The sequence below is a fragment of the Acyrthosiphon pisum genome, chromosome A1, assembly GCF_005508785.2.
Source record: "Acyrthosiphon pisum isolate AL4f chromosome A1, pea_aphid_22Mar2018_4r6ur, whole genome shotgun sequence".
Lineage (NCBI taxonomy): Eukaryota > Metazoa > Arthropoda > Insecta > Hemiptera > Aphididae > Acyrthosiphon > Acyrthosiphon pisum.
Window position 1 is genome coordinate 91071804 of NC_042494.1, and position 18396 is coordinate 91090199.

Genomic DNA, 18396 nt, shown 5'->3' on the forward strand with positions numbered 1-18396 from the left:
CATAAAACACACATTTTGAAAAAAAAAAAAATCTTAAAAATCGATAGGTTGCTAAACGAGAATCGTTCCCAAATTATTTTATATGATTGGTGGGTATAAAATGTTAACCAGTTTTTTTAAATTTGGTAAGTATACCTACCTACTTTTGCAGCAGAACAACTAATAGCTATATGGTGACATGGTGAATATCGTTTTATACGGGATTGATTTTCACCGGTTTATTTTAAGAGGACGTTAACCCGCATGCGTTGTCTCCGTCTTACAAAATGTACAACTTAGCAAAAACTGTTTTGCGCGAGAAAGAACCGAGAAGTGTACAGTCGTTACTAAGAAACGACATGGTCACCACATAAAAGGGAGTACTTTGGCTATGCAACGTTGTTTTTATTTTTTTGATATCACTTATATGAAAAAAGTTCTTACTGTTTCAAAAACCATTATTGTTTGTGTTTTTCAAACTTGAAAAACTTTTTTCATATAAATTATATCAAAAAAATAAAAACAACATTGCACAGCCAAAGTTATCATTTATATGTGGTGAAAATCTCGTTTCTTAGTTATGACTATAGCCTTTTCGGTTCTTTCACGCGCAAAACAGTTTTTTCTATGTTGTACATTTGTAAGGCGGAGAAAACACATCCGGGTGTAGTGGATCATGTAAACGTGATCTGCTGAGAGTAAATTTGTTCTGTAACACACTTGTTAGACGGAGACAACAAATGACCATGAAGAGTCATAGTGTCCCTTAAGATTTATTTAACTATTTTAACCAAAAGCAGTTAAATAGTTAGGATAAAAACGTTTAAACTATTTTGATTTTAAAATGCTGAAAAGTATTAAAAAAGTTGAGGAATATTTGGTATTAGGTGCTGTTGAAAATAAAGGAATCTATTACATAATTAATAATATTATTATAGTGTATATTTATTATTTAAAAATATTAATAAATGTATGTTAAAACAGATAATAGACAATTAATAAATAAAATATACTGTTATACTCGTAAACTGGTAAGGCACATAGGTATGTTACGGTAACATAAGAAATACAATTATAACTTAATTTTACAGTTTTTATTACACATAATTATAACAGATAGTACATTCAAATTTCATGTAGAATGCTTCTACAATTAAATAAAGTATTAAACAATCGTTAAATTTGAATAACCAAACAAATATTTTGTTTTCCATTTCTTAGAGAGTACCCCGTATATATAATACAACTTTAGTAACATGAAAATAATAAATACAAATTGTAATTACTGTTAACCATATAGGAACTTTTAATTTAATACACATAAAAATAATACAAATTCGTCCACAAAAAGGTTAAAAAAAATATTGCCGCAATAATTGTGGTAAGTACATATTACGTTTGTATTAGAATTAATTATACATAAAGTATTGCAAAATATAGAGATCAACCATGGTGATGGGAATGGTGGGATGAAGAAGTGGGTATGTTTACAATGTTTAATATTCAATTTGATATACTTATATTTTCAATATTATCTATGTTATCAACATGTTTAACTCTCGGGACGTCTTCATTTACAGATTTTTCATTTTTATCACAATTTTCTTCTTTTTCTTCATTATTACTATGCACTGTTGAAGTCAAATCTCGTTTATCTCTAATTGTTTCCATTTTGGTTTTATTAGGTCTGTTAGCTTCTTTTAACACTAAAGGTAAAGGCAACTTATCTTTAACTAATTGGTTTTTTTTTTCATCCAAAGATATATCATTTTTTTTAACTTCTTGTTTATTCATGCTGAAGTTTAAGTCCTTCACATTGTTTACAGGTCTTCTTTTATTTTTCTCAAACTGTACTTGACGAGCTCCTTTTAATTCTTCTAAAATTTTTTTGGATTCAGCTAATATTTTTTTCTCTTCTTTTTCATGACTTTTTAACTTTTCTAGTAATTCTATTTCAGGTCTTTTTTCCAATTCCTCATCCTCTTTGTTAATTGCATCTTTACTTATAGTATTTCCATTTTCTACTTTAACTGATTTTTCTTGTTTCACATCAACATTTGATTTTATAATAGGTTCCACAGGAATAGGTGGTTCAACTCTTATCTCTTCGGATGTTTTCAATTTTGGATTTATAATGTCATGATGTGTATCCATAGGTTTAAAATTCAATGATTCGGCTTCTATAACACAATTTTTTTTTTAATATTAAATTAAGAAAAATGTTTGATTTGAATAGAAATATTGGTACTTCCGTTTTACTATGTTAGGTGCACAACCGTGTTATCTCGACTAGCGCAATTTTTAAATAAAAAAGTAGTATATTTGAATTATATTTTTGACACTAGATTAGCATTCAGTTATTATATTTATTAGGTAGGTATAATATGTTAGTATATTTATAATACCTTATTTATCAGGTAGAAATAATTCATTTTAAGAACAAAAAATATTTTTAAATTTAATACAAAAACTAAATGAATCAATATTATAACTTATAAGTATACAGCATATTATCTGGTTATACAAGATGGTCTTGGAAATATTTAGGTAGTCAAGATAACCCAGATGATCAGTGGCGTAGCCAGGTTTTTGAAATAGTGGGGGTTGACTATAAATTAAATTAAGTTTTTTACAGTTTTTGTATATAAATATTACATAGATATTTTTCCTTTACAAAAAGACCATGACAACAAAAACCTTAGGAAAAATCGGTCAGAAACAAAAAATGTGTACCCGGCCCAAAAACATATTTATATTAAAATAATATGCCTAACAGATTAGTAACAGTTTTATAATAAGACTAGGATAAAATATATCAGTCACTAGAGTATAGTTAAAAAACTATGAAAATATGAGATACTATGAAACAGTAATAATGGAGTAAACTTTGGCAAGTCCAGGGGAAATGTTCTTACTGAACTATGTAGTCATGATTTCCTATAATGTCCATATAATAATTTAACATACAAAATTCAATTGATAATTTTATAATTATTATAAATTAAATTTTTTTTTAAAATATATTTCAAGTATATATTGTGCATTTATGTAACCAACCAATAAGGTGATTAGTAGAAACATTTTAAGATAAATAATTTTTTAAAATTTAAACGTTAGTAGTTTGAAACTAATAAACTAATAATAAATTAAAAGTATAAATATTAAATACTCTTATCATATAATTGATTTTTATTACAATTGATAATTTATTCAAATCAGTAAAAATAATTTTTCACTTCTACTTTACCTCTATGAACTGTTTTTGTATTTGTAAAGGTTTGTTGTATAGCAAAAAGATTAGCCGAAGTTCCCATTACCATAATGAATATACCTACAAAAAATATAAACTGAAAAAAAAATGTATTGTTAATATTACTCATTACACAATTATTTATTAAAATTTACTAAACAAGTTAACACACTTACTCTAGCCCAAAACCTTTCTTTAGGACTTTTATTTGCCACACGTACTAAAAACATAGAAGGAAACATAACATTTATCATGACTCCTATGGTGGATCCAATCAGTCCCAATACCACTTCTATATTAGGCATTAATAGACCGGTGACTAAAGAAAACAATACTATAAAAAATGTGATGCATTTGAAAGGGGTTTCTGCAATATGTTGTCTTCCTCCAGATACGAGTACATAATCCTTAAGAAAACAAATTTAAAATTATATTTTACCAATCAGGAATATATCAATTATACTTTTATTTGAAATTAATTGTAAATACTAAATAGTCTTGTTATCCGAGTTGTAATCTTACTTTTGTAGCAATTAGAGAGTATATTGATGAACGGCATGGAAATATTACCAAAGGAAAACTAACAGCAATAGACATAACAAAACCAATTTTAATTATGTCACTGGACAGGCATTGTGAAAAACTAGTAAGAATGTTCCCTGTAAATCATATAACATTGAAATTAAATATTTACTCTAATTAAACATTATGTATAACAAATAAATTATATAATATCGTCCCCGTTCATGCAAAATACACTAAGTCCAAAAATCGACTTAGAAATTTGTATTTTAACAATAATAAGAACTATAAATTTCACAGTGTCATATTATTTATTACTACTCATAAACAGCTACTTCCCTTAAGGGAAACTCAATTAAAAAAAGAAAGAAAAAAATTTGGTCACATATGGTATACATTTAAAGTTTGAAAAAATTGCAAAAGCTGATTCATGTTTTTAGACTTGGTGTGTTTTGCATGAACGGGGACGATATAATAACTCTATTCAATATTTTATGAATATTCTTTAAATATTAAGTACTAATAGTACAATATAATATAATAATTTTATTAATTAAAAATTGTTCAAAACATTTGGTTGGCTACACTGATGACTAAATAACGATAACTTTTTAAAAAACAGTTTTATCACGGAATTGTATAAGACCGTGATTATAACCATAGATAATAAATCAATATCTTTATCATCTATGATTATAACAATCATATTTGATAGTGTACAAAACGCAATTTTGCTGATGTAAATTGTAAACAAAACAAATAATAATAATAATAAAATAAAACAGATCAATGAAATATGAGCAGAAGTGAAGAGTATTACAGACAACTATTCAACAGTTAATAATTTGATATTCATTATTAAATAATTAATTTTAAACCTAAATTTAAATTGTATTGGTAAATTATATTATCATAGAAGTCGAGATAATCTGTGATAGAAGTAAGTACAATTGTTTAAAATATTGAACTATTGAAGAGACAATTTGTTTTATTATTAATAATATAAGTAATTCACACAGTTTAATATCATATCATAACTAATTAATAATAATTAAACATTTTAGGTTATAAATATGACAAAAACTGAGAAAAAAAAAACAAGAATTCAATGTGGAGATAACCCAAAATCGCATTAATTACCTATATCAATTAAGTACAGCTCTGGCTGAACAATGTCCTGGCTTATCATCAACATATAACTCTATAATGAAAGGTTTATCGCAAAAAAGTTTACTAAAAATTGATCCAGAAATTAAAAGAAATATCTGTAAAGGTTGCGATACTATGCTAATACCAGGAAAAACTGTAACATGTCGTACAATAAAAAAGTCCAAAGGCACAATTAAATGGTCATGTAATTTTTGTGGAAAGTCAAAAACTTTTAGAAAAAATAACAATAATTGTATGTGGTCAGAAAACTCTGAATTTTTGTTACAAACTATTATTTACGATTAATAAAATAAATTGTTTTACCTGTTAATACTGAGTCGTAATGTGCAATATATCCCAGAATTCCTACACTAATATAAACACTAGTGCACATATTCATCGATGAGCGTATTACTGCATTTAACTTATCTAATGATTCATTTGTAATTGTCTCAAATATATCGAACAGCTGTCTATTAATCATACAATTTTATAAATATAATTAATATTTTAAAAACAATCAACAAATACCTCGATGAATACAGTTAACAATAAATTATAAATTAACAAATACCGAATGAAAATATTTCATATAATTGGTAATTGTAAAAAGATATTTTATGCTTAAAATTATAAAAATAAGTAAATTATACACTCGTCATAGAGAAATTACTTTATTTTATAAGAGATTTAATTTTAGGTTTGATTGAGCAAAATTATTGAGTCAGCACAGCTACTTTAAATGCTTTTATAAACTATATATTATTATGAATATTTATTTTAAAATAAAATGTTAAATAGGATTAGATATTTTAAGCAATTTGAATGTTTTAGAATTAAAAACTATACAAAATATTCTTTAATTGTAATCTAACAACTCTTAATGATATAATATTTTGAGTTTAAAGAAAAATATGAATTATAATTTAGTAAAATCGTATTCATTTTTAAGTACTATGATATCTACAAATAATACTTAATTCTTACGTTTGACAAAATAGAGACATTGAAAATATTGGTAAACATTGGAAAAGACCGACTGGTTTCCAAAAATATATTTCTGAAACCCAAACAAAAGAGAAAAGTTTGTCAAAAGCTTCAATGAAAATCTGAAAAAGCATAACAAATTATCAAAGGTGTAATTAATATTGTAAATATTATTTATTTAATCTAAAGACTTACCTTAAATACTAAACAAGCATAAAATATTATTGCTGCTGTACAAATTGTATTTAAACTATTAACATCACGTAACAACCCCAACGGTAATACTACAAATGCAGCTAAACCTATAAATAATTTGTATTAACATAAATAAAAGCAATTGCATAATATTAATCAAGCCAAAAGGCAGTTCAATAATCTTAACATAGTTATAAAAATATATAATTTATATTTGTAAAAATGATGATTAATTAATCCCACAAATTATAATTTTTAATATCATACAATATTTACCAATCATAATGCTTGGACGAAGAGCTGCAGTATTTTTTATGTTAAACGTGTTACCAATAATCTGTGGTCCTAAATCACCCATAACAACAAAGAATGCAATACAGGTCCCCATAAGAAACATTATTATGCTCAACTCAACAGTGAGTTTCCCTAATTTTCCAAATAAATGGAATGCTGAAATAAATAATATCAACAAACAATTAATATCAAATTTTGTAAAAATAAACGTAGTTGCTTACCTAAAAATTCAAAATCTCGTGTCCTCGATTTAATAGCAGACTTTAATAGAAAATGACAAGATGCTCTCGACATTAAATTACTTAACACCAATAATAATGTTGAAAGTACTATTCCACACTATATATATATGAATAAATATAGAGGTACACATTAGTTATATATTTTTAAATTATAATACAATATCATGTTTACCTCTTTAAAACAAAATGGCATAGCTAGTATGCTAACACCGATAATGCTGTTGGCTAACGTCATTACATGGGCTCTCATTTTAAAAACGTATTTCTCATTCAACTGTTTTAAATAGGTTAGTCATAGTACCTAATTAGAAAATTACAAATTTTAAAACAAAACAATATTATAGATAGTAAATTTTACATTCTAAAATAATTAATTTTAATGAAATTATGCTGTTAAAATTGTGAGGTTGAATGTTTTCATATTATATTAATTGTTAATCTTTTAACAAAAACAGAATGTAAAACAGAATGTATTATTCGCGTTTACCTATTGACTAAAAGATTGTGTAGAATAGAATTTAAAAAACTGCCAAGTGTTAAAGTTAACATAAATAATATATATGAACTCAGAAACAAACACGTAGTTATGTATGATAAGACATTCTGGGAAACCCTGGACACCACATCAGCGGTGATAAGAATTAAGTTTATGATAGACGAGAAAAAAGAAATAGTGAAAGGCACTAAAACGTTATTAACTAATTTACTAATTATACTTGACTAACTGTAAATATTAATCAAAATTTGGTAGTTCTATGTTTTTTTTGACTAGTGTATAAGTATTTTATGAAACAGTGCTATACAAACTGTAGAAAATGGGAGATTCTATTCAAAAAGTAGGATTCAAAATAACATTAACATCGGATCCAAAACTACCATTTAAAATACTTAAAGTACCAGAAGCTGCTCCATTCACTGCTGTTTTAAAATTTGCAGCTGAAGAGTTCAAAGTATCACCCGAAACATCAGCCATAATTACAGATGATGGGATCGGTATAAACCCACAACAGACTGCGGGTGCTGTTTTTCTAAAACATGGAACGGACCTGAGGCTTATACCAAGAGATAGAGTCGGATTAATTAAATGTTAATATGTAATATATTATTAAAATTTTAAATAAATTATCAAATAATCTGTTTCGGTTTGTATTATTTTATTAAACATTTATTTTTTATTTTTCTATACAATACCTTATAATAAATTGTGAGTAATATAATTCCATTTGTATAAGAACGTAAAATTGTTCTTCAAGCAATTCTTAAAAGACATCCTGATGTTGTATTCATTCTAGATAAATATTAAATTTATGTTCATTAATAAAATACTTCTTATTCATATATTGTTTGTAACTTATATTACTTTATTATATCCTCTGATCCTTTAATATCATGTAAAAAGTATTTAAAACCAAGTTCTTTTATCTTTGATACCTTAGCGCAACGAACTTCTAAATCCTAAAATTATAAATATTATAATTTTATTATGTTTTAGTGTATTATTATTGTGTATCTATTTAAATAGATAAGAAAAAAACTTTCAACATTAATTTAAGATGTTTGAAAAGCAATTTCCTAAAGTAACATAGAATTAAATTATAAATAGGAATTTACTAGGACCCTGCTGGCTTTTATGACTCGTATCCTAAAATGTAGTCTTTAGACGTTTGAACTATGAACATCCCTGGTTTAAGAATATTTTTAGAATACTAGTTTATTTAAATATTAAATCTCATAAAAAAATATAACAATTAAAAAAGTCTTTTATCCATATACAATGACCATAGGCGCAAATAGCGTTTGAGATTTGAGGGGGGGGGCTAATAGGGCCTTACTTTGATAATATTGAATAAGCTTAAAACAAATTGTAGAAAATATTTGGGAGGGCTATGGACATTTTTGGGGGGGCTTAGCCCCTAAAGCCCTGTGTGTAGAACCATTAGTGTTATTTGCACAATTTGTTTACCATAATACAGTATCGGTTGATATTAAATAAAATTATCAATTAGTTATTTTATTATAATATATTAAAATTAATTTAGAGTACTAAAACATTTTCTTACCATGTTCCCCAAACATTAAGGTATTAGGTCAATTACATTTAAATTAATTTACTGTTTTATAAAAAAAAGTATGTAAATACTAAATAGTGATGACGACTTTAACTATTATGTGTATTGCACAATTTACTCTAGTACGTTTTCACTTAGTAATGACTCATGATCACTGATCAAATATAATATTTAAAATTTTAATAAAAAAATAAACAAAAATGGTTAAAGAAGCAGTTTCATTCAGTTCAGAACATCTTGATTTACTATCTTAAAAATTAGTTTAGACATTTGGAAATTAGTTTTAATTTAATGCCAAGTATGTAAAAAAAAATCTGGTAATCCTAATTATACAAGTCACTTCTGAATGATTTAAATTTGAATTCAATGATGAATCATTATATAAAAAAGAAAATAATTCTGAGTGAAATAAACCAGTGTCTAAGGATAGTTACTAATTGCTAAATCTAAAAAAAAATGTTTATTTAAACATCAATTAAGTAAGTCTTATACAGTTGTATATATAAATTAATTGTATGCTTTATCCAGTGAAGAGCCAATTTTCTGCATCAGCATGTGACACCCTACCATCGATTCCACTATGGCAAGGTGTCATATGGAGATGCGCAGAAGAACAAATTTTTTACGGTCCACGGTAATGTACATCATAATGTTTTTACACTTTTTAGAGCACTAAAATCTGTTCTCAAAACTGAGTTGAGGTTGTCATGACTAATTGTTGTATATTTTACTCTGCAAAATGAATAATGAATATACTTTGGTGACTCACTGATTAAAGTCATTATTTATATCTTAATTTATGTAATGAATCGTGTAATCGAAGAACATAATATTTTAATAATTTTAATATTGTTAAAATTCCATAAAAAAAAAAAAAAACAATTAAATATTATTTTTATTTTTACAAGATATTTACAGTTTGTTTATAGGAACAATAGGCAAATTTGATTTATAGTATTTATGTACATTGTGGGTGTCTAAACTCTAAAGTATAAGGTTGATCAATGATCAGCAGCACATAAATTATAAAGAACAGACGCGAGAACTTTTTTGGGAGGGTAATTGGAAAAAATTCTCAGAATAAAAACCCCCAGATAAAAAACCCCAAAGCAAATACTTATATATAATTGTAAATCTTAAAATTCTCATAACTCGTTTTAAAATTAAAAAATCATAAAAGCCTATGATATTGCCTAGATAATAATCTTACCTTTAAATTTTATAAGAGGTCAACTCACTCTAATTTTAAAACAGAACAAACAACATTGTTGAAAAATGGAATAATAGGTTCTCAAAACCAGTTGGTCAAAAATGCCCTCAATATGGAAACTTATAAGAAAAATTAAAAACAAAATGAATGCCGATCGAGCAAAGTTAGCATCATCGCTTTAGGTGAACCCAAAGAGAGTAGTACAATATAAAATGACACAATCAAATTGAAAACATCTGTCTAAATAAATAAGTTAAAAGAAAATATAAAAATAATATAACCCTTGGTGAATTTTTAACAGCTGGGTTTAATAACATACGCAAGCGAACTGACTAACTATTTTTATAACTAACTGATTGATTAAATATTCATAAGCAAACTGTCTGACCGAGATATAATTATAATAACTATCATTCAAATTTTATATTTTATAATTATTATTTATTATTATCATAACTTTTTTTTATATTATAAGCGAACAGAGGTCTGAGAAACTTTTTTTTGTAACAAAATGACCGACTAAATATTATATAATATATAATTTATTTTTTATGTTATGCGCAATCAAACTGTCTGACCAAGATAATATTATAAAAATTATCTTTCAAATTTTTCATTTTTTTTATTATTATTAGTTATTATTTTTGACAGTTGTATCCTACAATTAGGTATTTTATTCAGGAATTAGGGTTTTTATTCAGGAGAATTTTTTTCCTAGATTTTCTTGGGAGACACCAGTTGAAATATTGAATGTTGGCTATAGTTGAGTGCATTTCTAAATTTTGAAACATCTAGGAAGACACATGTGCAGTGTAATTATTTTTCCAATGAGTAAGATATGGTATCCATTACTCTATGCAGTTTAGTTGTTTTACTCTACAATACAACCACAGTTGTTGTATTGAGAATTAGGCAGAATAGAATTTTTGAAAATAATTGGAAAAATTTGCTTCAGAAATTTAATTAGAATTTTTGTAAAAAATAGTAGTAGACTCATAAACAACTTACACTTTCTAATATCTCTTGAAATTTTCTCCGTTTAATTATTTGAATAATATATTTTCGACCTTCAATGTAACGCTTTATAAAGTTACCAGATGATGGAAAAGATATCCAATAACTTTCTTGATTTCTAATCAATAAAAGTCCACAGTTGATCAATTCTCTGTAAAAAAGTCATGTTATTTATTACCAAAATAATAAAACAGACATTTAATTTAAATAATTACGTCAATTCATATTGCTGCAATTTAAATTTTTGAAGCAATGTACATTTTTCCACTCCAAATGATTTTATTGAAGTAAAATAACGTTTAAAAATTTGTTGACACAACGATTTTCTGGAAATAAATTTAAAGTGTACTTAACATAATCTTCATATAATATTAAGGCTGAAGAAGAATCAGAAGTTCCAATTGTAAGTTTTTGTATCTTGGACTGCTTTCTTAATATCTCCTATGGATAAAATTTAAATGACACTTTTCTATAATGAACAAGTAATTCAAATTATATTTACCAACCAGCTCTTTATTAATCAATGTCTTATTATGTACTATATCATATAGTTGGTGAATAAATACAATCGGTGGGTATTTAAATGTATCCTTTACGGTTACTGGTAATAATGTTTTAATATACCTTATGGCTGCTTCTGTATCATTCGGTAAATCATTTATCGGTATACTGTTGTCATCTAAAGATAATTTGATATTAAAACAAATACACTTTTTAAAATTAACCAAATATACTTTATTATTCAACAGATATAATGTAGTTTGTACATTGTACATGGTATGAAATCTACAATAATAACAATTTACTTAATGTTTAAATAGTATGTTATAGCTATATTTACCAATATCCGAAGAAGACATTTCCAAATTTCCAACTCAAAGTAAATAAATAAAAATTAAACAGGTATAGAATACGTCTTGTATCGCAATATTGTTGATTAGGTACATCAATTAATACATTCATCAAATACTATTTCGTAGAAAAAATGATATAAGTTTTTATTTGTTAAATACATCATTTTGTGGGGATAATAATTCAATATTAAAAAAAAAAAATTATAAAACACTAAAACAGTAGGTAGTAAGTAGTAACTATTACCATTGATAATAAATACTACAGATAGCGATTACTCACTGGCCGGTTTTTCGCTTAGATATTATAATATATATACCTATATATCTTATAATATCTATGATTTTTCGGCGGTAAGAAATATTTAGTACTATAATGTCTAATATGAATACCACAGAATAGATTTCTTAAGATAGATTTCTGTGCTAATACTACCAGCGATTACAATGTTACACGACATTATTATTTACTAATCCGGGCGGCCGTGTGCCCGTGTTATTGAGTGCGGACTTGTGGTTAGTAATGTCGTGAAGTTATCAAAAATCCAACTTTAAATGTTTTTAAAAAAAACTGTGCAATAACAGCCCAATCTTTTCTGATGAGAAAGTGAATCTAGTTGATAGGTAGGTACTTAAGTACTTTGGGCCTTGGGGGTAAAACGTAAAAAATTTCTAACAGTTTTAAAAAGCGCTGTGAAAAACAAAAGAAAAATTAGGGAAAAACGGGAATTTTTACGCAAAATCGGTTTTTGTATAATCGATTTTGGTTTTTGGTGTAACTCTCGGTGCCGCAACAACCGCAGGGGCAGCCGGGGTAATGCATTATCCATAATAATATCTATAAATGATCACTGGTCACTGGGTAGTGACTAGTAGGTCTTCACATTATATTTTTAGGCTTTTTAAAAAAAAATCACCATCATTATTTATTTTTGTATAGGTACCCTATAAAAAAATATTATATACATAGACCTCAGAGCCCCATACATTGACTTTGTCCGGGGCCCCAAAAATCCTAATTGCGGTACTGGTAACTCTAAAACAAATGAACGATAAAACAATACATGACATTTAACCTAGTTGTTAATGTTTAAAATAGCATTTTTTACACGATAACATTTTCAAAAAATGTTGGTTTGTTTTGAACTGTTTACGGAATTCGGACATTTTCGGTTTCGGTTTTTTTAGTTTTTTTTTTTATGAATGTCAATAAAATGTTATTTGTTGGGTAAAAAAGCTTTAAAATTTAATACAAGGATCCTAAATATATAATATGAGAGTAGTAGGGTACAACAGACTGGACCTAAATCTTGTAAGCTGTGGTTAATTACATGACAAATTATATAATTTGTCATGGTTAATTACTTATATGACAAGATGTAAAGAGTAGAGATCATCGTGATTTATCGAATCGTGGAAAAAAATCCCGGAAAAAAAAGTCCCGATAAAAATTAATGAAAATATATCAAAATTAAAGAATAAATTAAAATTACATAAAAAATGTTAATTACTTACTTAAATCACAAATTGAAATATAAAAAAATTTAATTTAATACAAGTCTAAAATAATAAAATGTAATAGATTATACAATAGTCAATAATAAATACAATTATAGTACCGATATAATTATAATAATAAAGCTATAAAAATGTAATGCTATAATTCGGTACAGCTCTTTCCTATGTTATGAGTTTATGACACACGGCCGTTAAAAAGGGCTGTTTATACCTATAAACAGGCCTTTTTAACGGGTATAGCCGTTTTCGACCAAAAACGTACCCTTCCCTTTTCGGCCGATTCACTTTTCGACCAAAACAAAAAGTTTTGTAATACATATATGTAAAAACATACCAAATGATGATAACATACCAAAATATTTTAATATGTTATTCTTTTTATAAAATATTATGCACAGTGTGACATATTAACGCAAAACTAGTGTTAATACTTAATAATAATAATAGGTATTCTTATATTTAAAATTTTTTTTATATTTTATTTTACAACATTTTATGAAACTTATACTTTAAATAATTTTTAAAATTATAATTACCATAATTTTACAAAAATTATAATATACTTATCAGTTTATTATTTTATATATATTATACATATTACTATTGTACTTAATGATTATTGACAAAAACTTTAAATTATTATAATATTATAAATATTTATTTATATATTTTACACATTTTATACAACTTATACTTTTAATATTTTTCTGTAAGTATAACCTAAACTCTAAAGTATATAATAGTAATTATTATCAATAATATTTGCTATTATATAACAACAACTATATACTTATTAGTTTATGTCTTAATATTATATTATACACATTACTATTATACTATTTATACTTAATAATTATTGACAACATTGTATATTATGTCATTCTTTTTATAAAATATTATACACAGTGTGACATATTAACACAAAACTAATGTTAATAATATATTCTTATATTTAAAATTTTTTTCATATTTTATTTTACAACATTTTATGCAACTTATACTTTAAATAATTTTTAAAATTATAATTGCTATAATTTTACAGAAATTATATACCAATTATTTTATTTATTTTACATATCATATTACAAAACTTTTTGTTTTGGTCGAAAAGTGAATCGGCCGAAAAGAGAAGGGTACGAATCGTACCGTACGATTTTGGTCAAAAAGGGAATCGACGTATTTTTTAAATTTGGTCGAAAAGTGAATCGGCCGAAAAGGGAAGGGTACAATTTTGGTCGAAAAGGGAATCGACCTTTTTTAAATTTGGTCGAAAAGTGAATTGGCCGAAAAGGGAAGGGTACGTTTTTGGTCGAAAACGGTCTCGCCCATTTTAACGTAGGTATACCTACATATACCCTATTATTATACCAAAAAACGTTTGTTTTTATGTAATGTTCCTAATCAAAGTTCAAATTATAAGTATCTATAAAAATTCCGTATATTATATTTATTAGTCTACTATATTTTAAAAACCATTCAAAATTAATTCCTATTATAACAAACTAAAATTTTTTAAAACTACCTTTCAATTTATGATGAATAATTTATAATATGTAACTTTTTGTATTTATCTATACAATTTGATATATACCATATTATTATCTTTACACTATAACTAAATACTAAGTTTCTAAGTTACAGCAAATGCCAAAAATATGATCTTCATTAAGGAACTTAAAAATTAAATATATACCTATATTATAAAAGTAGGTAAGCTTCTTTCTATTTTTTATATTAATTGATTTTTTGTGTAACTTTAATATATTTTTCAATATAATTTTAACACATGTATACTTCAATTTTGATATATTTTCATTCGTTTTTTTCAGGACTTTTTTTTCAGATTTGTCATGTCATTAGTACGTGATTTTTGACAACAGAGTGCAGAGCACGGACCACGGATATAGATAATATAGATAATATCTTAGTCCGTGGCACGGATTAATATACTGGACATCACGAACTACTACACTAGTTCGTGCTGGACATAGACAATTAGTACTACGACCATGACAAAATAAATTATTTTGTCATGACTACGACAAGGATACGCAACGAACCTGTGATAAGTGAAGCCCGCACCTTCTCGCATTGCGGCAGGACAACTAGCGCTTTATAGGATTGTTCCGTGTTTGCCGGGAGAATAAGGAACTAATAGTTTATTATTGTCCCAGTTAACAGGACCTTGCGATAAAGCGCTAGGTGTTATGCCGCAGTCGAAGAAGGGCTACGACTCAAAAAAAGTATTTATAAGACGCATCGTTGCGTATCCAGTTGTATATTAATCCGTGGTCCGTGGTGCTGGGTCGACTATCAACATTTCCGGTCAAATCACGTTGGACGCACTGTAGTTTTATTTATCCATAATATCCCGTATCCCTATCCCTTCCGTTCCACAATCCACCACAATACCACATTATATGGCCGTTTGTGACGTTTGAGTGTTTGTCGTTTGATCAAAACGCAAGCTACTTCATTAAACAGTTTCCACTTGAGTGCTTAATAGTTAATACGTAACATCATAATTTAATATCTTACTGATTCGAGTGACACACGGAATACAATTTTCAGCTTATATCTTATCAAATATCAATATTTAATTCGTCAGTTGTCCTTATTTAATTATTTTCATTTTTCTCGACTGTATTTTCACCCGCTTATTCACGCATCACATCAATACAAGATGCCTATGATAAAGCTGCAGAGTTCGGATGGAGAAGTGTTTCAAGTCGACTTTGAAATCGCCAAGGCTTCGGTGACCATCAAAACTATGGTGGAAGACTTGGGCTTGGAAGAGGAAGACGAGGAGATCGTCCCGTTGCCCAATGTGAACGCTGGTATATTGAAGAAAGTCATCCAGTGGGCAACCTACCACAAGGACGACCCACCACCGGCTGAAGACGACGAAGGACGTGAAAAGCGCACCGACGATATATCCAGTTGGGACGCGGATTTCTTGAAGGTGGATCAGGGTACGCTGTTTGAACTCATATTGGCCGCCAACTATTTGGATATCAAAGGCTTGTTAGATGTAACTTGCAAGACAGTTGCTAATATGATCAAGGGTAAGACACCTGAGGAAATAAGGAAAACCTTCAACATAAAAAATGATTTCACAGCTGCAGAGGAGGATCAAGTACGTAAAGAGAATGAATGGTGTGAGGAAAAGTAATTCATTTTTATCTACAAATGTATTTTTTTTTGTCAACAGCATATATTTAATTTTTCATTCAATAATAAACCTTTCTTTTATATTTGTTTACTTTTTGTAATAGAGATTATTTTAGTTTATATCTTAATATAAGTACAATTTGGATTTAAACATTTGTTGTACATTATACCTGCTTAATTGTACTTGGCCTTATAAACTAGGTAGATTAACCTACGCATACATTTCAAATAATTGATTTGTGTGAGTATTGATTAATTTATAACTGAATTGCCTAAACTTTTACTGTAAGTTCCAATATAATATTGTGTATATTTTACTAAAAGTGTATATTATTTTCTTGATAAAATTCAATTTATATCTACTCAATACAGTTTTCTTTTATTTAATTTAAATTCAAATCCCTTTTTTAAAGTATAATGTGTGTCGCTTAAAACTATTGACTAAAAAATTGAAACATTCTGTGATAGAATTTTTATAAATCACCAAATTATGTCTGTTTTGTTAGAATTTATAGAATTAGTAACATTAAAAATGTACAAAAAAAATTAATTCACTAATAAAATAGCATATTTTGTGTTCCATCTTGGTGACTAGATTAATGTTATTTATTTGGTCAGCAGTACAGCTCAAGGGAAATATTTTCTTTTTATCAACAGTCGTGGCTGTGTACTAAATAGTATGTTTTATATTTTATACAATATGTCTATTGTAAATGTTGTAAAAAAAATGTGAATTTTATTACAATGAAACTTACTGTCACTATAGTCGGGAGAATAAAAAGTGGCCGCTGATGTGCACACTTTTGATGGTGAATTTCTGTGATGGTTTCGCAGAGCGCGCATTTTGAAATATTAGATTTAGATATAATTACCTAATACAGATGTATTATAGAATGATGTATACAATTTTTAGTATCCCTGTTCTCTGAAGAAAAAAAGGTTGCTAATATATTACCAGCGGCCACTTTTTATTCTCCCGACTAATGTTGGCCAGTGGTTTATTGATATATTCATAAACAAATATTGTATCAACTTTCAAACATGAACTTATTGCTCATTGGGTAGGTAGTTCATGAATTATGGTATCAACTTCAAAATCATTATACCATAAATAATTATCTATCAATAATGTTTCAAAAGTTCTGGAACAATTTTTTCATATTATGGCAATTTATCGCCATTGCTGGAACTTTGAATAGTTTCTATTTAATAAAGGTGTACAATTTTTAAAGTACATTTTTATAAACTATTTAGATATACATAATCTATTTAAGAAATTCAGTAAGAATAAAATCAAATTTAGTACATTTCTGTGCTAAAAGGAATTAAAACTACTAATTGTATTTATTCCAATCAGAAATAATTATCTTACATCACAATTTATTAAAAATTTAAATAATTTTTAACAATGAAGTTTTTAAAAATGTACAGCAGTTAAAATAATTATAACTTGCAATAATCCACGATTATAGTTTTTGTTTTGTTTTACTGATGGGATCATGTATAAACTAAAAAAAAAAAAAGTATAGAGTATAAAATATAATCTGAAAGCTGTATTCAGAAGGAATTATTCTCCATCCGTAAAACCAGGATGAAGATTATAAAAAAAAAAACTTTAGGAGACAAGAGGTGTTCTTTGTCTTTATTAGTTACAAAGCTGTACATTGAAATATACTGGCAAGAAGATTCTGCTAGCAATGTTCAATTAATTTTGATAGTGTTGTGGCATTTTTACTTAGTCTTATACAATACGTCTATAAATATGTTAGTTGTTGGAGCAGTTCCAAAGACGTTAAGATTTTGGAAATACCTGTGAAAGTTTAGAACATTTCCAAAAATGCGCAAATATTTGGAACAATTCCAAGCATCAATCGAAAAAAATACATCACTCGGACAAAATGAACATAGAAGAGGATCAAAGGTTTACGTCGATAAAAATTCCCTG

General features: G+C 26.8%; 4 protein-coding genes across 7 annotated transcripts; 3 read left to right on the plus strand and 1 right to left on the minus strand.

Moving 5' to 3' along the window:
- Window positions 1-1054: 1054 nt before the first annotated feature.
- Window positions 1055-7906, minus strand: LOC100159235 (putative sodium-coupled neutral amino acid transporter 10). 3 transcript variants are annotated; one of them, XM_008187233.3, is made up of 11 exons: window positions 7810-7906; window positions 6791-6919; window positions 6598-6715; window positions 6359-6532; window positions 6083-6189; window positions 5888-6009; window positions 5225-5373; window positions 3752-3888; window positions 3406-3636; window positions 3227-3326; window positions 1055-2159 (listed from the first exon to the last, which is right to left on the minus strand). In XM_008187233.3, the coding sequence occupies exons 2-11, from the start codon at window positions 6866-6868 to the stop codon at window positions 1483-1485; spliced, it is 1893 nt and encodes a 630-aa protein (XP_008185455.1). In that variant the 5' UTR covers window positions 6869-6919; window positions 7810-7906; the 3' UTR covers window positions 1055-1482. The 3 variants fall into 3 exon arrangements, with proteins under 3 accessions (XP_008185455.1, XP_008185456.1, XP_029343619.1); XM_008187234.3 differs by lacking the exon at window positions 7810-7906 and adding an exon at window positions 7106-7196; XM_029487759.1 differs by lacking the exon at window positions 7810-7906 and having other exon boundaries at window positions 6791-7094.
- Window positions 4513-5231, plus strand: Rpp21 (ribonuclease P/MRP 21kDa subunit). 2 transcript variants are annotated; one of them, NM_001163369.1, is given in 3 exon segments: window positions 4513-4691; window positions 4816-4839; window positions 4841-5231. In NM_001163369.1, coding segments are annotated over 2 exon segments (381 nt in total). In that variant the 5' UTR covers window positions 4513-4691; window positions 4816-4824; the 3' UTR covers window positions 5207-5231.
- On the plus strand, window positions 7279-7956 carry LOC103310094 (ubiquitin-fold modifier 1). Its single transcript, XM_008187235.2, has one exon. The coding sequence runs from the start codon at window positions 7434-7436 to the stop codon at window positions 7707-7709; it is 276 nt and encodes a 91-aa protein (XP_008185457.1). The 5' UTR covers window positions 7279-7433; the 3' UTR covers window positions 7710-7956.
- A 7737-nt stretch (window positions 7957-15693) lies between these two features.
- Window positions 15694-17045, plus strand: LOC100168123 (S-phase kinase-associated protein-like). The gene has a single exon (NM_001162806.2). The coding sequence runs from the start codon at window positions 15964-15966 to the stop codon at window positions 16450-16452; it is 489 nt and encodes a 162-aa protein (NP_001156278.1). The 5' UTR covers window positions 15694-15963; the 3' UTR covers window positions 16453-17045.
- Window positions 17046-18396: the final 1351 nt, after the last annotated feature.